General features: G+C 46.9%; 1 protein-coding gene across 2 annotated transcripts in view; it reads left to right on the forward strand.

Annotated features, from left to right (window-relative positions):
* MPZL1 (myelin protein zero like 1) overlaps nt 1-20681 on the forward strand; it is a 31611-nt gene that overhangs the window by 5858 nt on the left and 5072 nt on the right. The window contains exons 2-5 of one of the 2 annotated variants that reach the window (XM_036343111.1): nt 12585-12751; nt 13880-14093; nt 14785-14917; nt 17340-17442. In XM_036343111.1, coding sequence (XP_036199004.1) covers nt 12585-12751; nt 13880-14093; nt 14785-14917; nt 17340-17442 — 617 coding nt within the window. The remainder of the gene's footprint in view (nt 1-12584; nt 12752-13879; nt 14094-14784; nt 14918-17339; nt 17443-20681) is intronic. The other variant, XM_036343113.1, reaches the window with a different exon arrangement.

Raw genomic sequence — 20681 nt, forward strand, 5'->3', positions numbered from 1 at the left:
GTCAGTTGGCTTTGTGACCATTCATAGTGCCTGAACTGAGAAATTGTCATCGCCTCCTGGGATATTTATATCTGTGCCCTTATACCTCTTTATTTATTCATTATCTTTTTGAATGCATTTGGCTGCTGTACTGTTTTATTCACTTATAATTTTCCCTTGGTTCCATTAGGCCTTTAGCCAGGAGCTGAAGGATGACTTTGTTGATATATTCTCCTTTATTAATTTATTCTTTTTTTCTTACAAACTTTGAGTCCCTTTAGAAATGGCAAGACTAGCCCTGGCTGGTTTGGCTCAGTGGATAGAGCATTGGCCTGTGGACTGAGGTGTCCCAGATTTGATTCCGGTCAGGGGCACATGCCCGGGTTTCGGGCTCTATCCCCAGTGGGGGCATGCAGGAGGCAGCCGATCAGTGGTTCTCTCTCATCATTGATGTTTCTGTCTCTCTCTCCCTCTCCCTTTTTCTCTGAAATCAATAAGAATATTTTTTTCTTTTTTAAAAAAAAAAAAAGAAATGGCAAGACTTAGTAATACTCCTGATCTACTGTCAGGGCCTGTAGCTTAAGTAGTTTTCTAGCAACTGTGATACTTTGAATCCCATTCTTAGGTTTAATTGAGTTTAGAAATGCTCTGTGTCTTTGCTGAGCCTGAGTTATTTATCGTTGCAGATAAGATTGCCCCAGAGAATGAAATCAAGACCTGAGCTTTCTTAGTATTGTGCTGTAACCAACGAAACAAACTTTGCTCAATTTACAATGAACATTTTCTATCCTGGGACTCAGGTACTCTGCTTTGGGATCTGGGGAGTTTATTTTATGCAATTTAGAACCATTTTTAAAAATGCTTTTCTCAAAATTAAGAAATGTATTCTTTTCTCTTCAAATATTAAAGAAGATAGTGTGGAATTATGTAAATTTACCAGGTGTACTGGTTAATAATGTGGATTTTGTAATCAAAGAAAACACGATAATTTTAAGAGAAACATCAAAAGTGCTTTATTCAAAGTAATGTCCATCACTAGCTACACATTTCCCCCATCTTTCAGGTAATTTGTGGATACCGTCCCAATAGAACTTTTCCTGTTTTGAGGCAAACAATTCAGAGACCCAATTTTCCACTTTTTTGTATGTTTTGAAGTGCTGCTCAGAAAGTGCATATGCCGTCGATTGGAACAAGTAGTCATCTGAAGGAGCAAGATCTGGTGAATACGGTGGGTGGGTTAATACTTCCCAGGCAGGATCTTTTAACATGTCTTTAACTGGTTTTGAAATGTGTGATGGTGTGTTATCATGAAGCAAAATTACTTTGCCGTGCCTTCTGGCACATTCTGGTTGTTTTACGATCAAAGTGTGGTTCAAATTGATTATTTTTAGTTGGTAGCGATCAGTATTAAGGGTTTCACCTGGTTTTAGAAGCTCATAATACCCCACACCTTCCTGATCCCACCAAACACAGAGCATTGTCTTCTTTCCGAAGCGATTTGGCCTTGCAGTCGATGTTGATGGTTGACCTGGATCAACCCATGATTTTGTGCGTTTGGGATTCTCAAAATAAATCCACTTTTCATCGCCAGTCACAGTTCGATGCAAAAATGACTTTCTTCCATGCCGTTGAATCAACATTTTACTGATGACTTTTCGGTTTTCATTTGTCTTTCGTTCAGTTGATGTGGCACCCATTTTTCTTCCTTTAAAATCTTTCCCATTGCTTGTAAACAATCAGAAATTTTTTGCTGAGCAACGTTTAATCTTTCTGCAAGTTATTTTTGAGTTTGACACACATGTTCATCCAGGAATACTTGTAATTGTTGGTCTTCAAACTTTTTTGGTTGACCTGGATGTTCTTTGTCTTTCACATCGACATCATCACTTTTAAAGCGTTTAAACCAGTGTTCACAAGTATCTTGAGATGGAGCATGTTCACCATAGCTTCTCAAAGTATACGATAACTTTCAGCAGCACTTTTCTTCAAAATAAAGTAATGAATTAAAACTTCCCACAAATGCTTTTTTTGGCACAAAATTCGACATTTTTAAGCTTAAAAATATCTATGATGTTAGCAGCTTCAGAAAATTTGACATATGAAGTTTTGAAGCTTGCTGTCAATACAAAATAGCATACATATCAAATCGCATATATATCAACATATGCGTAACTCCATCGAGTGAAAAAAAATCCGCATTATTAACTGGTACATCTGGTAACATAAGCATGAGCTTCTTCCAGGTAGCTAAATATAGATGTAGACACAGATAATATGTCTGTCTGTCTGTCTGTCTGTCATTATCTATCTATCATCTATCTATATTTCTTTTTTTCAGCCAGGTGTAACTCCTGTTTCTTAGCCCATAGGAATTTGGACATATAACTAAGTTCGTGCTATATCTTTTCCTTTTCCCTCATTTGTTGAGTGCTTATTATGAGGCAAGCCTCTGCTAAATAATTTATATGCACATCTCATGCAGCCCTTAACAACATTGCGTGATAATGAGTATTGTTATTAATGTCACCGATGAGGAAACTAAGACTCAGGCGGGGTGTGTAACTTGTCCAAGGTCACACAGCTCATATATGGTAGAGTTAGACCCCTCCTCCAAAGTACATATTTGCAACCACCCTGCTGTGTTGTAGAATTTCTCTTTCCAAGTCTCCAACCACATGGAGGAAAGGCTTCTGGATGCCTTAAGTGTTTACAGAGAGCCTTTAACTGCCCCAGGGCACCACCCATTTCTTTCTTTGTGTGGTGCCCTTTGTACAGGCAACCCATGGCCTGCTGCTGCTGACTCCACCACGGGGAGGGGGAATGAAGCTGCCGCGTTGAGCCGTCCTCACCACCCAATGCTCTCACTGCTGGTCAGGATTTTAATAGTGTGGTTCTTGCAGGTTCTTCTTTCTTCTACTGCTCCCTCTGGCTGGGACCCAGCCTGGCTCCATTTAACTGAGTGGCTGACACCATACTAGACTCAGGAGGCAACACTGTGGACCAAGCCACTAGCCTTACCTCTTCTCCTCAAGCTTTGTATATTCCACACTCATATATATATATATATATATATATATATATATATATATATATCCACTTTCCAAACTGCCTTCCTGCCCCTCCCCCCTCCTCTCCCCTTCCTCCCCTCCCTGGCCATTGTTCTCAAAAACACTCAGGGGTGCCCACTTCCCACAGGATCCGGTTCCAACATCTCAGCCTACATTTTCAACTTTCAAGTCTTCTTCTGCCCCAGCCCAATGAATCTACATAATTCATGTTTACATATCATCTCGTGTTTTTCTCTCTGCAAAATGCCCTTCCCATGTGTCTATCTTGATTCTTCTCAATTCCAGATGAAATTCAAGTGTGTTTCCCATAAAACACTCCCTGACCTCTCCATTTTCAAACTTAGGGGAAGCTTTGGTAGAAACTGTTTTAGGGAAGATACGGTGTTGTAAACAGGAAGTGAAATGCAGGCCGGGGGCATGTGCTCCCTCTGGGGGTCTGTTGTTTCCTGCCTCCATGGACACTCAGTGTTCGCTGTGTACATTCCGTGGACGCATGTGTGGGGGAGTCTGCACCCCCACAGCACCCAGCAGTTGTTTGCTGGCCAGTACTTGAGGTGCTTAATGGGTGCTGTCTTTTCTGTTTTATTGTAACCAAGCCTGTATCCCAACAGGAAGGGGCCAGTTTCCATTCCTCCCGTATTTACCCCCTGTCCCCGGGGGAGCGTTTGCACTTGAGCTCTTCCCGCGTGGTAAGTTGGTGCTGGTGAGTCGGGACTCTGCCAGATTTTTCTAAGAGCCACAGAATGCTTGGCTGGGGTTAGGTGTCCACTTAAGGGCAAGTTGGTTTCTTCCATTTATTTTAAGGGGGAGAAAAGTGTTACACATTTCATTAACCATCACTTCCCAGTATAGGAATCCTAAAAATGCAGCTGCTATCGGTCTGTTTCCTCCTAAATGTCCTTTGAGAGCTTTCTGACCACCAGGAAGTATACTGTGTGTTGGGCACACAAAGGCCAAGTAAGATGGCGTTCACCCCGGAAGGAGTGAGCCTCGAAGGGGAGGTTGAGGTGACTGCAGTAGCAGTACCAGTGCCCTAGAGACTGCCTCTCCCTTGAAGGAGAAGAGGCGGAGGCGGACGGGAGCCACTGAGCCATGGGACCGAAGAGGTGGTCAGACAGGGAAGCTTTGCCCAGGTCACGTTTGGGTGGAGTCATGAGATTGTGCAGCATTTCGGAGGTGGGCCTCCTTCCAGGCCCAGAGAGCACAGGCATCCGTGCTCAGAGGTAAGCCCCCTGCGCGGCATGTTGGGGGAGGGGAGCCAGCCGACCCAGCTCACCAGCTGCAGCCCTCACCTGTGCAGAGCAGGACAGGGGCTGTCACACTGAAAGGCCTAGCCTGCCATGCTGAGGCCTGGGCTTTGTGAAACAACAGGGGAGCTTTCAAACTGGGCTTTACAGAAGAAATTGGCACGGGCACATTTTCACTTGATTGAAAGGTTGCCCAACGGAGAGCCAGGTAGTAGCCACAGCTCGAGGGCACCTGCCTATAGCCTGAAGAAGGATGAGGCGTTTCCTCCCCTCCCATGTAGTTAAACTGTGGTTGGCCTGCCCAGCCTCAGGCCGCCATAGCAGCAGGTGCTGCCTTTACCCGTCTCCCTAGACTTGAACTTCTCAATAACCAATCAGAGCACTGGTGTTCAAGCTCTCGTCACTAGATTCCTAGGGGTAATGGCAACTCTGCTCTAGAGCTTTCAAATGTTTGGTGTACATTTCATTGGTTTCTACAGTGTACTTATTAAAATATATTTTTATTGCTTTCAGAGAGGAAGGGGGAGAGAGAGAGAGAGAGCGAGAGAAACATCAATGATGAGAGAGAATCATTGATTGGCTGCCTCCTGCCCGGCCCCTATTGGGGATTGAGCCTGAAACCCCGGCATGTGCCCTTGCCAGAATCAAACCTAGGACCCTTCAGTCCGAAGGCTGACCCTCTATCCATTGAGCCAAACCAGCCAGGACCCTACAGTGTATTTTTAACCATTAAAATAATAATAAAGAACAACACGCACAGACACGAAGTTCTACACATAATCCAGCTGCTGTGGAGGTCACTGCCACATTAGCTCCCGCAGCCAGCGCGCTCTGTAGGAAGAAGCAGATTTATTTTATTGAGTTTTTACAGAGAGGAAAGGAGAGAGATAGAGAGTTAGAAACATCGATGAGAGAGAAACACCAACCAGCTGCCTCCTGCACACTCCCCACTGGGGACGTGCCCGCAACCAAGGCACATGCCCCTGACCGGAATCGAACCTGGGACCCTTCAGTCCGCAAGCCGACGCTCTATCCACTGAGCCAAACCGGTTTCGGCGGAAGAAGCAGATTTAAATGCGTAAATGTGTGATTGATTGAGAAGGTCGTACAGCACTGCCCTTGTCTTTGGAAAAAGTCAGGTCCACGAATGTGCACTAATATATATTTCAAAAGCCAACATACCTCTCTGTAACACTCAGTCAAATGCCAGACAAGCATGGACCATCTCATCACAATGTCCTAAGTGAAGTCCTGTCTCTCATTGGTGTGCTGGATGGTGGTTGCAAGTTTAGAATCGCCTGATGAGCGTGGGGCGTGGCTTGAGCACCCGGGACCCTTCAGTCCACAGGCCGATGCTCTGTCCACTGAGCCAAACTGACTGTTGCAGGCGTCACTCTTTTCTAACACTCTCTAGATGGTCCCCTTGCGCAACCAAGCTTGAGGGCCACTGGGCTGCATTGCAGTTCTGGCCTTATTCATTACCGTAGTTCTGAGCGCACTTGCCTGACGTGGGTGTGAAAACTGCCTGTCTCCTCTGTACGCTGGGTCCCCACGAGATTCTGTTTGAACAGAGGATTCTGTGGAAGCTGCATCATCAGCTCTTGAAGAGCTCTGGCCTTTGGAGTCAGAGGTTCTAGATTGAACTGTTTGCTCCACGTTTGCAATAAGTGACTCAGGCAAGTTCCTTAGCTTCTCTGAGGGTCTGTACAATGGGTAACACCCAAAAGTGTTGATGAGAAATAATAAACGTACCCAAGTTTAATAAGGTTTAACCCCAGGGAGCATTCCGTGTGCAGTGGTTTTCCCACTGCTTCCTTTGTGCCTGATTTTGGAGGTGAGGAACATTCTTCTTGCCAGGTAGGCGTAGCCTTTCAGTCTCTTGTTCTGATATTTTCTATTGGTCTTTTCTGGTTTGGATTAAATTTGGGTTCAAATATCTTCTGATGGATAGTAAACCTTCTGATATGATTTGAGAGCTTGGAAAAATAGATTTAAGGCCCACTGGTCTTTGGCTTGAATAGAAATATGCCATTTCAACACCTGGGCAGTAGGAAAGGAGAGCTAACATTGTCCTGTTATGTATCTGATATGCACGCCCCAGAGCTTTCAACGTGTTCTTTATGCTGAGCATAACCGGCAGAAGTAAAATGATCCGATTTCTTACCAAAAGCTCCGCATTATTTTCGTCCACTTGCTGAGAACTGAGAACTGTGTGGACAGGACACAGATGCCTTGGTTCAGGTTGGCTACCCCTGCGGCATGTGCTGACTGCTTGACTGGAGATCTTGGCCTTGAATGGGAGTCCTGGCACCCCGGTCACCGCACTCAGAGGCTCATGTACTTGTCCCCAGGACTGCCGGTCCAGCCAGGGCAGGGCGAGTCCCAGCGTGGTTGGGAAGAATGAATGGTTGGTTGAAAACAGGAAAGCGGTGGCCGGGAAGAAAGACGCACAGCACACACAGAGGAGGGCAGAGAAGAAGCAGCAGGGCTTGCGGGAGTCAAGTGACTCGCTCAGTGACTGGCCTGATTCAGGACCGCTTGAATCCCTCTCATTTGAGAAACAGAAAGGTCTTTGTTGGTGCAGAAAAGGTTGAGGATGGAGATGAGGCCAGCTGGACGTGGATCAGGGGGAAGGAATGGACTCTGAGAAGAATTGGGTAATCCTGTGTATTAGGAAAAGTACATGCGTTCTTTTTATTGAGCATTTCAAGAGATGAGTCTCCTTTGGGATGCGCTCATCCGAATAGGAAGGTGATGGGAGGAAAGCTTGCTTAGCCTCCCGCACGGGAGTGCCAGCGTTCAGACTTGACCTGAGGAATCTCTGCAACACCATGTGTTTGGGGTCATTATGGCGAAGCCATTTGTGGTAGAGCAAGTGTGATTTTCATGGCTGAGCCCATCTGAACGTGGTGTGTTTTATTCTTCTCCCATTCATTCATTCATTCCTTTTTTCTGACTTTCAATAAGTGTTTGTTGAACACGCTGACAAAAGGCAGGCATCTGTGAGGTAATGGTGGACAAGGCGGACGCAGTCCCCGCACTCCTGATCGTTCCAGCAGAGTGAGGGTGCCCTGACGGGGGCCAGGCAGGATGGGGGGCACAGCACAGAGAGTTTGGGGCTGACACTGGGAGGAAGTCGCTTCTGGAAGGAATCACGTGAGCTGCAGGGGCCCTGCCCTGGGAGGTGGACCATCTCCTCGGTACCATCCGCAGTGGCCACACCCAGCCTGGTCATGTGCTGATGGCTTTCACTGGGCATACGGAGATTATAGAAGCAACCTTATAACTTTACTGATGTCTTCTCTCTTTAAAAAGCGGTTTGTATTGCCCTGACTGGTTTGGCTCAGTGGATAGAGCGGTGGCCTGCGGACTGAAAGGTCCCAGGTTCGATTCCAGTCAAGGGCATATACCTTGGTTGTGGGCACATCCCCAGTGGGGGGAGTGCAAGAGGCAGCTGATCGATGTTTCTCTTTCTAACTCTCTATCCTTCTCCCTTCTCTCTGTAAAAAATCAATAAAAATATTTAAAAAATAATAAAAAAGAGGTTTGTATTATGAAAAATAAAATATATACGGAAAATGTGATTGAGTGTAGGTATGGGGTGTGTGTAGAGTCGATCGAGGAATATTAAAATGAGTTCGTGTACCCTGGCCAGTGGCTCATTTGGTTGGAGTGTCGTCCCATACACCAAAAGGTTGTGAGTTCCATTCCCGATCAGGGCACATACCTAGGTTGCAGGTTTGATTGCCTGGTTAGGGTGTGATGTGTGTCTTTCACATCAATGTTTCTGTCTCTCCCTTTCTTTCTCTCTAAAATCAATAAAAAATATCCTTAGGTGAGGATAAAAAAAAAAAAAAAAAAAAAAAAAAAGCTTGCCTGCTGTCATTCTAACCTAGGAAACTGAACATTATCCTCATGACCACTGGGTGAATTTTGTGCCAGTGTTCTCCCTGGCTCCTCTCTTTTCATGTGATGTAAAAGGTCATGTCCATGCTTGTACCAGGAGACACTGCAGTCTCACCGCCCTCTGTGTACCAACACCAGACAGACAGGCTGGAGAGCTGTTTTTAAATAAATTGCTTTATTGCACTCTTTTAAGCAGGAGAATATACTGGTGACATCAAAGTGCTTCCACAATTTTTCAAAACAAAAGCCTTCTTTTCATCTCAAGGAGAATCTTAACACAGTTTGTTAACAGGATGAGGTTTTGACAAACCAGGGCACTACAATGGACCCAGCAGTGACACGACCAGGAATTGCTTCCATGAGAACAGTTTCCAACCCCCATCTAGGCCATGAGAGTGTTGATTCGCTCCAGCAATGCTTCTCCGGTGTATTTCAGATGACTTTATGGTGTGAGCGTTTGAGTTCACGTAGAGTAAAATCATCTTGACAACTTCGTTGGGAGGCGTTACTTATATTAATGCAATCATTTAAAGTATTGAATAGATCCTGTCCAGAATAGCCTCTTGGGCAGACCATCCTTGAATGTGCTTTCTCTGTTGTGGCTGGGATGGATGTTGTTTTGTATTCTCCGTTTGCTTCCCCCTCCCCCTAACCTCCAAACTGTTCTGGTTCTCCATCCAAAATAGAAGAACATCAACTTTTGGGTTTGATATTTGACCCCTGGTGAGTAGATTCCTCAAATTTTTTGACCACTTATCTCATGATTTTTCAGGCTCTTTTCATTTGACTCTGTCTTTTCGTTTGTTTTCTTGCCCTCCAACTCTAGAGGCAAGATTCCTTCCTCAGGAAGAAAGTGAGCTCAGCTCCTATTGCCATGGTGAAGCGTATGTGTGCGTTAACATATACCCGGGATCTAGAGTTGGGATAGGAAAACATTGGCATATCACTTCATCTTCTCATTTCATTTCTGTGTTTTTATTCCTGAGGCAATTGGTTCTTCGGGGATTCAACACTTTCCCTCCCATCTATGGGTTGTTAAACTGAAGCTTTCATATTTTTTGCAGCGATTGTTGCCACTATCCCGATTATTAATTCTTCAGCGTAAAATAAACCTATTTACTCTCCTATTCAGACTGATTCCAGTGGCAGTGCCTGGAGGATGTAGGTTAGAACAATAGTTTCTCTACATCTCAGCGTTCTTTACATTCTCTGTTTTCACTAGCCCCTGAAAACTCTCTATGACTCTGAGGACGAGCCCTCTGAATTCCACAGTGAACTCAGTGTGTATGTCCATGTCCTCCCAAGTCCCTTAGAGGAAGTCTGCACAAAGCACCCTGTTCCCCCTGTTAGCAGGCCAGCCAGCTCCTCCTGCTGGGACTGCAGGGAATGTGGTCCCAGAGGAAACCTGTGTTTAGTTCCTCTCATTACTCAGATGGGAGAAACCTCCCAACCGTCTCATTCAGGCCCCTCGTGGTTGGTCAGAGACGGCAGTGCTGTGCACTTTGGGGTCTGTCCTGTGCGTGGTGACCGCGGGCAGTGTTACGCAGGGCATCCGCTGGGCCTGCTCCCTGGGGTCAGCTGTGCAGAGACTCAGCGTTTCAACAGGGGATCCCTCTCCCCTCCTGTCTCACGCATCACGATCGCCTAGGACACCTCCAGTCTCTAGACTTGGGGTGCTCATCACAAGCAGAGGAGCCCAGGTGACCAGCGTGGTCGCTGCAGCGTGTTCAGGGGGACGTGGAGGAGAGGTCTGTGTGGTGGCCAGGCCTGTGAGGGCTGTGGCCTGATCCTGGCTGATGTGAGGGACCCTGGAGGGTTCTGAGCAAAGGAGTGATAAGAGCTGCCGGGCATTCGGACCGGATCTCTCTGGCCAGTCCCTGGATTGGCGGCAGGTAAGTGGGTGAAGGCAGAAACAGCCACCAGCAGGAAGCCACTGAGATAACCAAGTGCAGTATGGTGGGGCTGGACCAAGACGGTTGCGTAATTAAGTCTGTCTTAAACAGATTGTCCCAAAGCCATTCAGGGATTTGGCTAGTCTTTGGTTCAAATTCCTGGCTGGGAACGTGGACTCTTGGCCTAAGACCATCTGTCAATCACACTCAGGGTGACAGTCTTGCAGCCAGGCCTCCGGGCAGGCCTGGTTTGGGAAAATCCTTGAGAAACCTTATTTATTGACTTTAAAGACGGCCTTTCCTTGTGGGGCTCCTCACTGTGGGGAACACTGGCGGAATCACAGGGTGAATCAGGTTGCCAGGCCGCGCCGCTTCCTGGAACCGGGGGTCAGAGCGGCCAGCCTGGCTCTGTCCTGTGTGGCGAACTCCAGGGCCCGGGGCTGCCGGGCTGCTGCCCACAATGGCGTGGGACGCCTTTTGTTTGCTTCTTGTGTGGAAGGAGGGCTTGTTTGGAGGCTTGGACCACAAATAATAACCCATTGTTCCCTATAATAATAATCCACCCTCTTTAGCAGAAAAAATCTGCCTGGTGTAGTGTGGCTATCGGCTATTTGAAAGAATAGCCAAAAGTGCCCATTGTGTCCTGAGAATAAATATTTGGAAGATGGTTGTGAGGGCTGGGAGTCCCAGCTAAGACTCGGGAAGGAGACTTCTGACGGAGTCCCTCGGTCCCGGGACAGCGCCTCCCTACTCTGCCGGTCCGTGGCATTCTGAGAGTAACTGGGACGCTCCAGATACGGATTCTCTCCAAGCGATGTCTTAGAAAAATGCCTTATTTTGAAGATGGGTGCTTTTAATCTGTTCTGAATTTGCTCTCCTGGTTTCCAATTATAGGTCAAATAAGTTTTTTTTGTAACCTTCATTGTTTCCATGAAAGTGCCTCTTTCTGAGGGAAGATTATTTTATTTTAGCAGTAAGCCTCATAATTCCTGCAGTTGCCTCTGATTATGGATCTTGGGGGGGAAAGCTATTTTTATATTCTGACTGATAGGATTTTAAGTACTATTTCCTGGGCTTAGGCTAACTGGAAAATGTCAACGGGTGAATTAAAATGGGACCCAGTGTGGTCGACTACTTCGTGAGTATGCATGTACCTAGCACACCGACTTCACCAATGAAGGCATGGGTCTGTTGGGTGGGTTAAATAAGAAAGCAAGGCTTTTAAATGACATGTCATCTTACCTAGAATAGCTTTCATTGCTTTAGATATAGAAGATAAGCCCTGGCCGGGTAGCTCAGTTGATTAGAGCATCATTCTGATATGCCAAGATTGCAGGCTCGATCCCCAGTCAGGGTACATATAAGAAGCAACCAGTGAATGCATAAATAAGTAGAGCAACAAATCAATGTTTCTTCCTTTCTCTCTCGTTCCCTCTCCCTTCTTATCCCCCACTTCCTCTCTCTCTCAAATCAGTAAAAAAAAGGAAGATGAGAAAAGTTCAGTGTGCTAGCAACTACAGTGTAACACGTGAATGTGAGAACAATTTGAAGAAGAAAAGCCACCCTGGTCAAAATACACAAAAGCCACCCAAGTCAAAATATACAATCCCTCCCATCATTGATGTTTCTATCTCTCCCTCTCCTTTCCTCTCTGAAATCAATAAAAACATATTTAAAAAAATAAAATCAGGCCATCAGAGAAGCAGCCAAGATGTTCTTCAGCAAGTGAATGGATAAACTATAATAGTACTAAAAACATCTTGTTACTAAAAAATAAAATTATCCTAGACCATCAGCAATTTATCCTGTTTGTAGGAAGTACCTGGCTATAGAATATTTTTTAAAATATATTTTATTGATTTTTTTTTTTTTTTTTTTTTTTACAGAGAGGAAGGGAGAGGGACAGAGAGTTAGAAACATCAATGAGAGAGAAACATCGACCAGCTGCCTCCTGCACACTCCCTACTGGGGATGTGCCCGCAACCAAGGTACATGCCCTTGACCGGAATCGAACCTGGAACCCTTCAGTCCGCAGGCTGACGCTCTATCCACTGAGCCAAACCGGTTAGGGCGCTATAGAATATTTTGACAGAGATTTATACAGCACATGATGGCAGCAGGTTACTGTATATGTGTGTGTGTGTGTGTGTGTCTATCTATCTATATATATAGTAATTTTCTTGTATCTTTGTCATTTTCTCTGATAAATATGCACTGTGGTATTCATGCTAAAGCCTACTCTTTTTTTCTTTTAATTTTTATTTACAGCTTTTAGAGAGAAAGACACCGAGGATGGAAGAGGGGGAGGGGGCGGAGAGAGAGATACATTTGTTGTTCTACTTATTTACACATTCACTGGTTGATTCTTGTATGTTCCCTGACTGGAATCGAACTCATAATGTTGGCACATTGGATGATGCTCTAACCAGCTGAGCTACCCAGCCAGGGCCATGCAATCCTACTCTTACCCCTTCCTGTTTCTCTCTCTCCAGTGACTGCTGGCGTGTCAGCCTTGGAGGTATACACCCCAAAGGAAATCTACGTGGCCAATGGGACCCAAGGGAAGCTGCCGTGCAAGTTCAAGTCTGCGAACACCACCAGCAGGTTGACCACAATCTCCTGGAGCTTCCAGCCAGAGGGATCCCACACCACCGTGTCGGTAGGAGTGCCTGCCTGCCTGCTCTTGGCTAGCCCTCCCGCAGAGGTTCCCCACCGCTGCGTGTGTTCATTGAGCCCTTCTGACCCATCTCTCCCAAACCCAGTGAGGCTGTCATCTGGCACAGACTTCAGGGCCCTTCTCTTGCTTCCAGCTCTCCAGGAAAAAACCAGTTCAGTTTCTCTTAAACGCAGCTTGTTTTCTCGTGTTTGTGGGTCACGGTCACCTGCCATCCCTCCCGTCTCCTCCACCATCACATCCCATTTTGAAATGTATCTTTTCCACAGGGCAGCCCCTGGCTTACCTTGTTGACTCCATTCACGATTCATCCTGCCTCTGTTCAGCTGCCATTTGCTTCACTTTTATTTGTATTTCTTTTAAGTATTTACACACACACACACACACACACACACACACACACACACACACACACACACACACACACACACGCACGTCTATCCGTTCCAGTGATAGTCCAGGAGCTCTCTGTGCAGGGAGTCTGTGAGGTGTTCAGAAATGGGGGCTAGCAGCCTGTGCTGTCGCCCGGGAGCAATTAGGAGTAAGACTGTCGGTGAGTCACCCCGAGGAGGTGGCAGAACAGAAGTGCAGGCCGTGGGGTTGAAAGGAAGGTTAGTCAAGAACCAGATGAGTGCTGGTTCGGCTGGGTGCTTGTTAACCAGGGCCCCACGCTCGCCTCTCCTCTGTGAAGTGGAGACTGTAGAACTTCCACAGAGAGTGCTAGGAGGATAGCCCGGGGCGAAGACCTTTATCTCCATGGAGTCACTGAGTGCTGAGCCTCACTTCCTCCTTTGTGACTCTCTGCCGGGACCTGTTATCAGCTGTGACCTTGAGGAAATGGCTTGAGTTTCCCTTTTATGTGTAAAACTATGCGTGGTTGTCACTGTGGTTGTCCCTGTATCTCAGGGATGTTGAGAGGAGGAGAGAAGACACACAGTGTGTTTTTCAGCAGAAACTAAATCCCTGTCTGGCTTGGATTCCGCGACATTGCAATGGGACGTGCTTCTTTCCCTTTGACGTCTTTGTGCAGAGCCCGCACAGCACCCCGCGTGCGCAGCGTGGAGAACTCCTGCTTTTGGGAAGCGCTCACGTGTCCTCTTTCTCTAATTGCAGTTTTTCCACTACTCCCAAGGGCAAGTGTACATCGGGGACTACCCGCCCTTCAAGGACAGAATCACCTGGGCTGGGGACCTCGACAAGAAAGACGCATCGATCAACATAGAAAATATACAGTTCATCCATAACGGCACCTACATCTGTGATGTCAAAAACCCTCCCGACATCGTCGTCTACCCGGGATACATTCGCCTCTATGTTGTAGAGAAAGGTACCTCCGGAGTATTTGGGCAGTAAAGGCGCAGTCCCCTGTGTCGCGTGTTGAGTGGCAAACGAGAGCACGTTGTGGGGGGTGTGTGTGCCGGGAGCGATCTGCCAGTGGCTATGCGCCCTGTTTCTGGGAACCTGAGGGTGGGCACTGCTGCCCACATGCGGGGTGAGCAGCCGGTCTCTCCATGTGTCCATCTGCCGTCCGAAGCCCGGTGGCCCAGGTTCAGGAGGATCACTTTTTCATGTGAATTAGAAGTAAGACCAAATTCACGATGCTCGATGGGCTGAGCCTGGGGAAGAAGAAGGCCAGTCCTGTCTCAGTATTCTCCAAGAGAGAGTGTTAGCGTTTGTGCAAACAATACAGCTGTTTCTTCCATTTTTGGAGAAGCAGCAGGAAATGCAGGTTCTGGTGTCTCCCACGACGTCTGCTTTGTGGGTGAGTAGATGGAGGTAAAGCCACATCCCAGTTTTGCTTGGATCCTAGTGCATTGAGAGGGATTGTGTGTGCAGAAATGCTGAGTTCTGTATCTCATTTTCTGTCAGCTACTCTTTGCATGTCATTACTTAGATACTAGAATCTCATAATTTGGACAATAATGAAGGGTATGATAACTTGCTTCTTAGTTGAATAAAACTCCATTTCTTCTCTTTGTCACAATGGACCTTAACACTGCTTTGTTCTTTCTCTCCAGAGGTGTTGCCCGTGTTTCCGGTGTGGGTGGTGGTGGGTATTGTGACCGCTGTGGTTGTGGGGCTCACCCTCCTCATCAGCATGATTCTGGCTGTCCTCTACAGAAGGAGAAGCTCGAAGCGGGATTACACCGGGTGAGAAACTGCTTCCGGGGAGGGGAGCGGGTAGGGACCAGGGTTTACAAAAACGTCTGTATTTTTTATGGAGAAAATAATTGGGAAGAGTTTGCTACTAGTACAGTTTGCTTTAATGCCAGAATCAGGCAGTCTGCTTAGGTGACTAGTGGCCTGCTGGTCAGTGTGGGATTGGACACAAATCCCTGTTTCCCAGTTTCTTCCCCAGATTTGGTGCAGCCAGCGGCTCAGCGGTCCCGGCTCTGTTTTAGTACCAGCCACTCTGCCAGTGGCATTATTAAGCCACAGACATCACTTACCCAGTTTCAGAGTTTAATTTTTATCTCTTGGCGATAATCTCATCAGGTGCTTCTTTTCAGTTAGGCAGCTATAAAACGAATCAAGAAGAGTTGTGCTAATAAATGACCCCCCCGCCCCAATGGGATGGCACAGGACAGGGCTCCTTTTTTTATAGTTTTGCTGGCAAGTGAATGACTTTGATCTTTCTTGAATGTATGGCTGGACTCATCACAATGGAGATAATAAGGGTTGAAAACCAACATATACCGGCAGTAAAGAAATGTAGATCTTTTTGTTTATGTCTTCTCAAAGAGAATACCCTTGAACTCGGGGTGTGAGTCTAATTGAAGGACATTCTCTTCTCCCTACGCCAGCTGGAAAGCTAACCCACATAAGCTAAGTAGGACTCACGTGGTAAGAGAGTGGAGGCCGATTCCTAACACGAGCTGGGCCCCAGGTGCACGGGCTAACCACAGCCACCCAGCGGGACTGTGCTCTGAGGCTGCATGCCCCACTGCTGCCTGGTGGATGCTGGGAACCTCCTCTCGCTCTCTCTCTCTCGCTCTCTCTCTCTCTCTCCCTCTCTCTCTCGGCTCTGAGGTTCTAGTTTTTAGGAGGAGTGCTGTGTTTTAATGAGCTTGAGTGTTCAAATTCAGATTTTACTTGCTTGGAATGCCTCTGTTCTGCTGACCTGTATCTACCCTCTTGCATGGTGAGTGTTTTTTGATGACATATATCTGGAGTGTTGGTTTTCAACATGAGACTAATCCAACGTGGTGACATGCCGGACTCTGTAGTTCTTGCTCTTGGGTTACTAAAGGGGCGGAGCGCGTGCCTTCGAATCCTGCATGGCATCGTGAATGCTGCTGTTCTTCTTACTTAGGTTCCCCTCCCCTGCCTTTCCACCTCGTGTGCCGGGATAGATCCTGCTTATCCTCCACTTGTTCAGAAAAGCTGACCCTGGGACTGTCACAGGGCTGGCTCTCCTACTCCCACTAGACACATGGTAACTAATCCCATTGCCCGTGGCTGTTAATACTCGTGTGTGTTCGGCCCGTCTCCCTAGATGGCAACTAACCAGCTAGCTCTGAGCTAACCCAGCAGCTATTATGATTTGTCCACCGATAAGTCCGTGTCTATTTTAGAAACATACTGAGCACATCAACCCAGTGAGATGGGGTTGTCAGGTTACATGGAGGCTTGAGATCATCGGAAAATGCATGTTCTTCATGTAAAACGTCTGTGTGTGTGTGTGTGTGTGTGTGTTTCAGTTTTCTTTTTTTTATATGTGAATTGTATTATTAATGATTGGGACACTCTGTTAGAATAGTCAAACCATTTTGGTTTGGGTCATAAAACCTCCCGTTTCAGAGAAGCACAGTAGCGAATTCATTGGGTGCTTCAGTCTTAAGAGTGACACTTAAAATGGGATCCTCCCAAAAATTCCTCTAAGATTTAAAAAACATACATCATAAAGGATTTAAGCTCCGCTGACGACACATCCCATTAGGAAATCACTGGTGAGTGATTTCCCTGATTTATTCATGAGATCGGGCTTGTTGAGGATCCTGCCCGGAAGGGCTCAGCCCGTGTGATGGGCATTCCACAGCTCCTTATCACTCGCACCTGGGTCTTCTTTAGTTTGGTCACTGTCTCGGGGAAACAAAATATGGGGAACCAGGGAATGGAAGGAGTGAGACAAACCAAGACTCTGAGCCTGAGTGTATATCTGTAATTTTTGAAATGCATTCAGAAGAGGTTTGCCTTTGATGCTCACTAAAGTGAATTGCCTTTAGGAAGGTATAGCTGCTCCCTTAAATCTTTATCCCAAAGGAGGGTGGATGGCAGAGGGAAAAGGCTGGGGACCAAGGATACACAGCAAGGATCCGTCCAGCTGATGTCGCTCTTGGAAACAGGCCAAGGGCTCCCACTCCCCAGCAGTAGCTTCACAGATGTGGAACCACAAGCTTCAGGGAGACAGTTTCAATATACGTGATTCTTTCCATACCATTGTTTTGTTGTTTTGTTCATGTCCACCTGCTGCTGCTTTGCCTCGCCATCACTTGCATTTCTGTATTTTTGTTTCCATTTGTTTAAAAACATTCTTTTTTTACATTTGTTCTCCAATTTGCCGACTGATCAGCTGCAGCACCTCAGAGAGTGTGTCACCGGTTAAGCAGGCTCCACGGAAGTTCCCCTCCGACACAGAGGGTCTAGTAAAGAGCCTGCCTTCTGGATCTCACCAGGTAACACTGGCTGCCCCGGGCTGTGCAGGTGGGCGCTGCCACCACCCTAGTGCGGGAGGGAGTGCTGAGCCGCGACACAGGGAGAGAGTGACAGCCAGACAGATGGAGACAGAAAGAGAGGGAAAGGAGATACGGAATCTGATCTGAGCGAAGGTTCCCAGCAGAGCACCACTAACAGACTGTGCCCTTAGGATGTGGCTCCCATGGCCAACGTAGAGTCGCAGAGTCGGGAGATGGCTTTGGCAGCCGTAAAAGGTTCCTTAATTGCTCAGGGAACTAAATCCAGTGAATTGCATTCCTCACTGAGGTGCTTTAAAGATAAGGAATCAGCAGGGGACGTTGATCTTGGTATTGATAATAAACAGAAAATTATTTTGCATGAATTCTTTTTTTTTAAAAAATATATTTTATTGATTTTTTTACAGAGAGGAGGGGAGAGGGATAGAGAGTTGGAAACATCAATGAGAAACATCGATCAGCTGCCTCTTGCACGCCCCCTACTGGGGATGTGCCCGCAACCAAGGTACATGCCCTTACCTGGGACCCTTGAGTCCACAGGCCTACGTTCTATCCGTTGAGCCAAACCGGTTAGGGCTGCATGAATTCTTTTTTTTTTTTTTTTAAATATTTTTATTAATTTCAGAGAAGAAGGGAGAGGGAGAGAGAGATAGAAACATCAATGATGAGAGAGAATCATCGGTTGGCTACCTCCTGCACGCCCCCCTCTGGGGATTGAGCCCACAACCTGGGCATGTGCCCTTGACTGGAATCGAACCTGGGACCCCTCAGTCCGCAGGCCGACGCTCTATCCACTGAGCCAAACCAGCTAGGGCTTGCATGAATTCTTTAGAAGAAGTTGAAGGTAGGCCTGTAGTGAATAATGAGTAGGCCCCATGAGCAAGCAGAGGCTTACGCTGCTACTTGTTGTCGGGAGCACCGAAGAGACATAGCTTTATTGGAACCTGCACAGCACCCAGCGCTGTGGCTGGTGCCGTGGCTGTGCTGTTATGACTGTAACTGTGGCAGATCCCAGCAGCCCGACTGGAGCCTCAGAGGAAAGGGAAGAGGAAAAAACGTTGAAGAAGTCATAGCCAAACACTTCCCATTCTTTCAGCCACTTCTTCTGGTATTTATCTTCATATTGTATTCCTGTTTCTAGAGTTTTCAGTTTTGGATATTACTCATTGACTCCATATTATGGAAATGAGAATTTAGTTCTTTCTTCCCCCTAACCCTTCCTCCCAACACGCACATCCCTACTGTCTGCACGCAGGCCTCTTCCCAGGATGCTTAGCTCACTATATTGAGGTAGATGTTTTTCAGTGTGACGTGTCCCCGTTGTTTTCACCATGGTACCACATATATTTGTTTCTTGTACAGTTGTCTTGTTTTTATGGAGCTAAGATGTGCCTTTTTTTAATTTGCTCAGTCTTCTAAGTACCTATCTGTATCCATCTCAAAGCTCTCCCATTAAAACCCCTGGGAACACTCAACCACCCTCATTCACATGCTCCGTTGGTTTCATTCTATTCCTGAAGACGGGCCTGTTCGCACCGCGGGCTCTGCTGTGCCTCGGGCTGCTGGGCCGCAGTCCTGGGCCTCCCCTCCGAGGAATTTCCGGCCCCTCTTCTTTTGGACCGCATGTCTTCCCCTGTTCCGTTTATTCCCATGTTGTGGTGGAGCGTATCCTCCGTAACTTCTTGAGAAAGGGTGTACGGGAGATAAAGATTTTGAGGCAGCGTAATAGCCTCCAGAGATGTCCACGCCCTTGCCCTGGAGCCTGTGGGATGTGTGACCTCACCGGTCAGAAGGGGCCTTGCAGCTGTGGTAAGGATCTTGAGATGGGCAGATTTTCCTGAATGATCTGTGTGGGCCAGGGGTGACCACAGGGCGGCCACAGGGTCAGATCCAGAGAGATTTGAAGAGGTTATGCTGTTGGCTTTGACAATGGAGGCTGGGCCATGAGCCAAGGAATGAGGCAGCTTCCATCTGCTGGGAGGGGAAGGAGACGGGTCCTCCCTGAGGGTCTGGCAGCGGATCTCGGCCCTGCTGACCTTGATCACATGCAGCCCCGGGTCAGCCCTCTGACCTCCAACACTGGGAGCTAATACATCTGTTGCAGCATGTGTAACATTGCTTTCTCCTCCCTCTGCTTGAATGAGGATCTGGTTGCGTAGATTCCAGGTGGGAAATCACTTCCCTCCAGCGTTTGACGGCGTTGCTGACTTTTCTGCTTCTAGTGCTGAGTTGCTACTGTTCTGATTTCTGCCTCTTCCTGTGCCCTTTCTCAGAATGGTTTTTATTCCTCATGTTCTGAAACTGCACAAAATTGTGGGTCTTCTTTTATTCATTGTGCTGGCTATTCAGTGGGTTCTTTTAATCCGAAAACCATGTCCTTCAGTTTAGGATATTTTCTTCCATTAATCTCTGGAAACTTTCCTCCTTTCATTTTCTCTCTTTTGGAAATTCCTGTTAGGAATTGGACCATGTCCTAGCTCAATCTTTTCGTTTTTCTCCTTTTTTCTGTTTTGCTTTTTTTGTTCTTTCTAGAAAATTTCTCCAACTTTATCCTCCAACTTTTGTTGAGTATTTAATATCTGTTATCTTTTTTGGGGGACCACAAAAATAAATCTATATTTTAATATGGGGGTGGGGGAGGAGTAGAAAAGAAAGCAGCCCCTGTACTGGGCCCTCCTCAGTGGCAGCTTCCTGTTCCGTAGGGTTAAGGAAGACTTGGAGGAAATGCAAGTTGTTGGGGGAAATCCAGGTGCAGTTGCTTTATATGTTGTGATGGGCAGAAGCCTGGAATGCATGTGAAGGCCCCGCACACCCTCCACCTTGCCTCAGACTGTGTCCGGGAACCTGGGGCCCAGAGAGCGCCAGCTTCCTTCCTGCCTCTTGAGGCCCATGGCAGGAAGAGCGACACGCCCGCATGTTGGCTACAGAAGGCCAATGGCAAGCTGCATCTGTGACGTCCTGACCGACAGGCGCGGCTCTGACGCCAGCTCAAGAGCTGTTTCTTATTCTCTGGTTATAATATCCTGCATTTGTTTTCATGGATGCATTGTTGTATCTCTTTTTGTATATATATATATATATATATATATATATATATATATATTATTGATTTTTTACAGAGAGGAGGGGAGAGGGATAGAGAGTTAGAAACATCAATGAGAGAGAAACATCGATCAGCTGCCTCCTGTACACCACTCACTGGGGATGTGCCCGCAACCCAG

This window comes from Myotis myotis, unplaced genomic scaffold (genome assembly GCF_014108235.1).
Source record: "Myotis myotis isolate mMyoMyo1 unplaced genomic scaffold, mMyoMyo1.p scaffold_m19_p_18, whole genome shotgun sequence".
Taxonomy (NCBI): Eukaryota; Metazoa; Chordata; class Mammalia; order Chiroptera; family Vespertilionidae; genus Myotis; species Myotis myotis.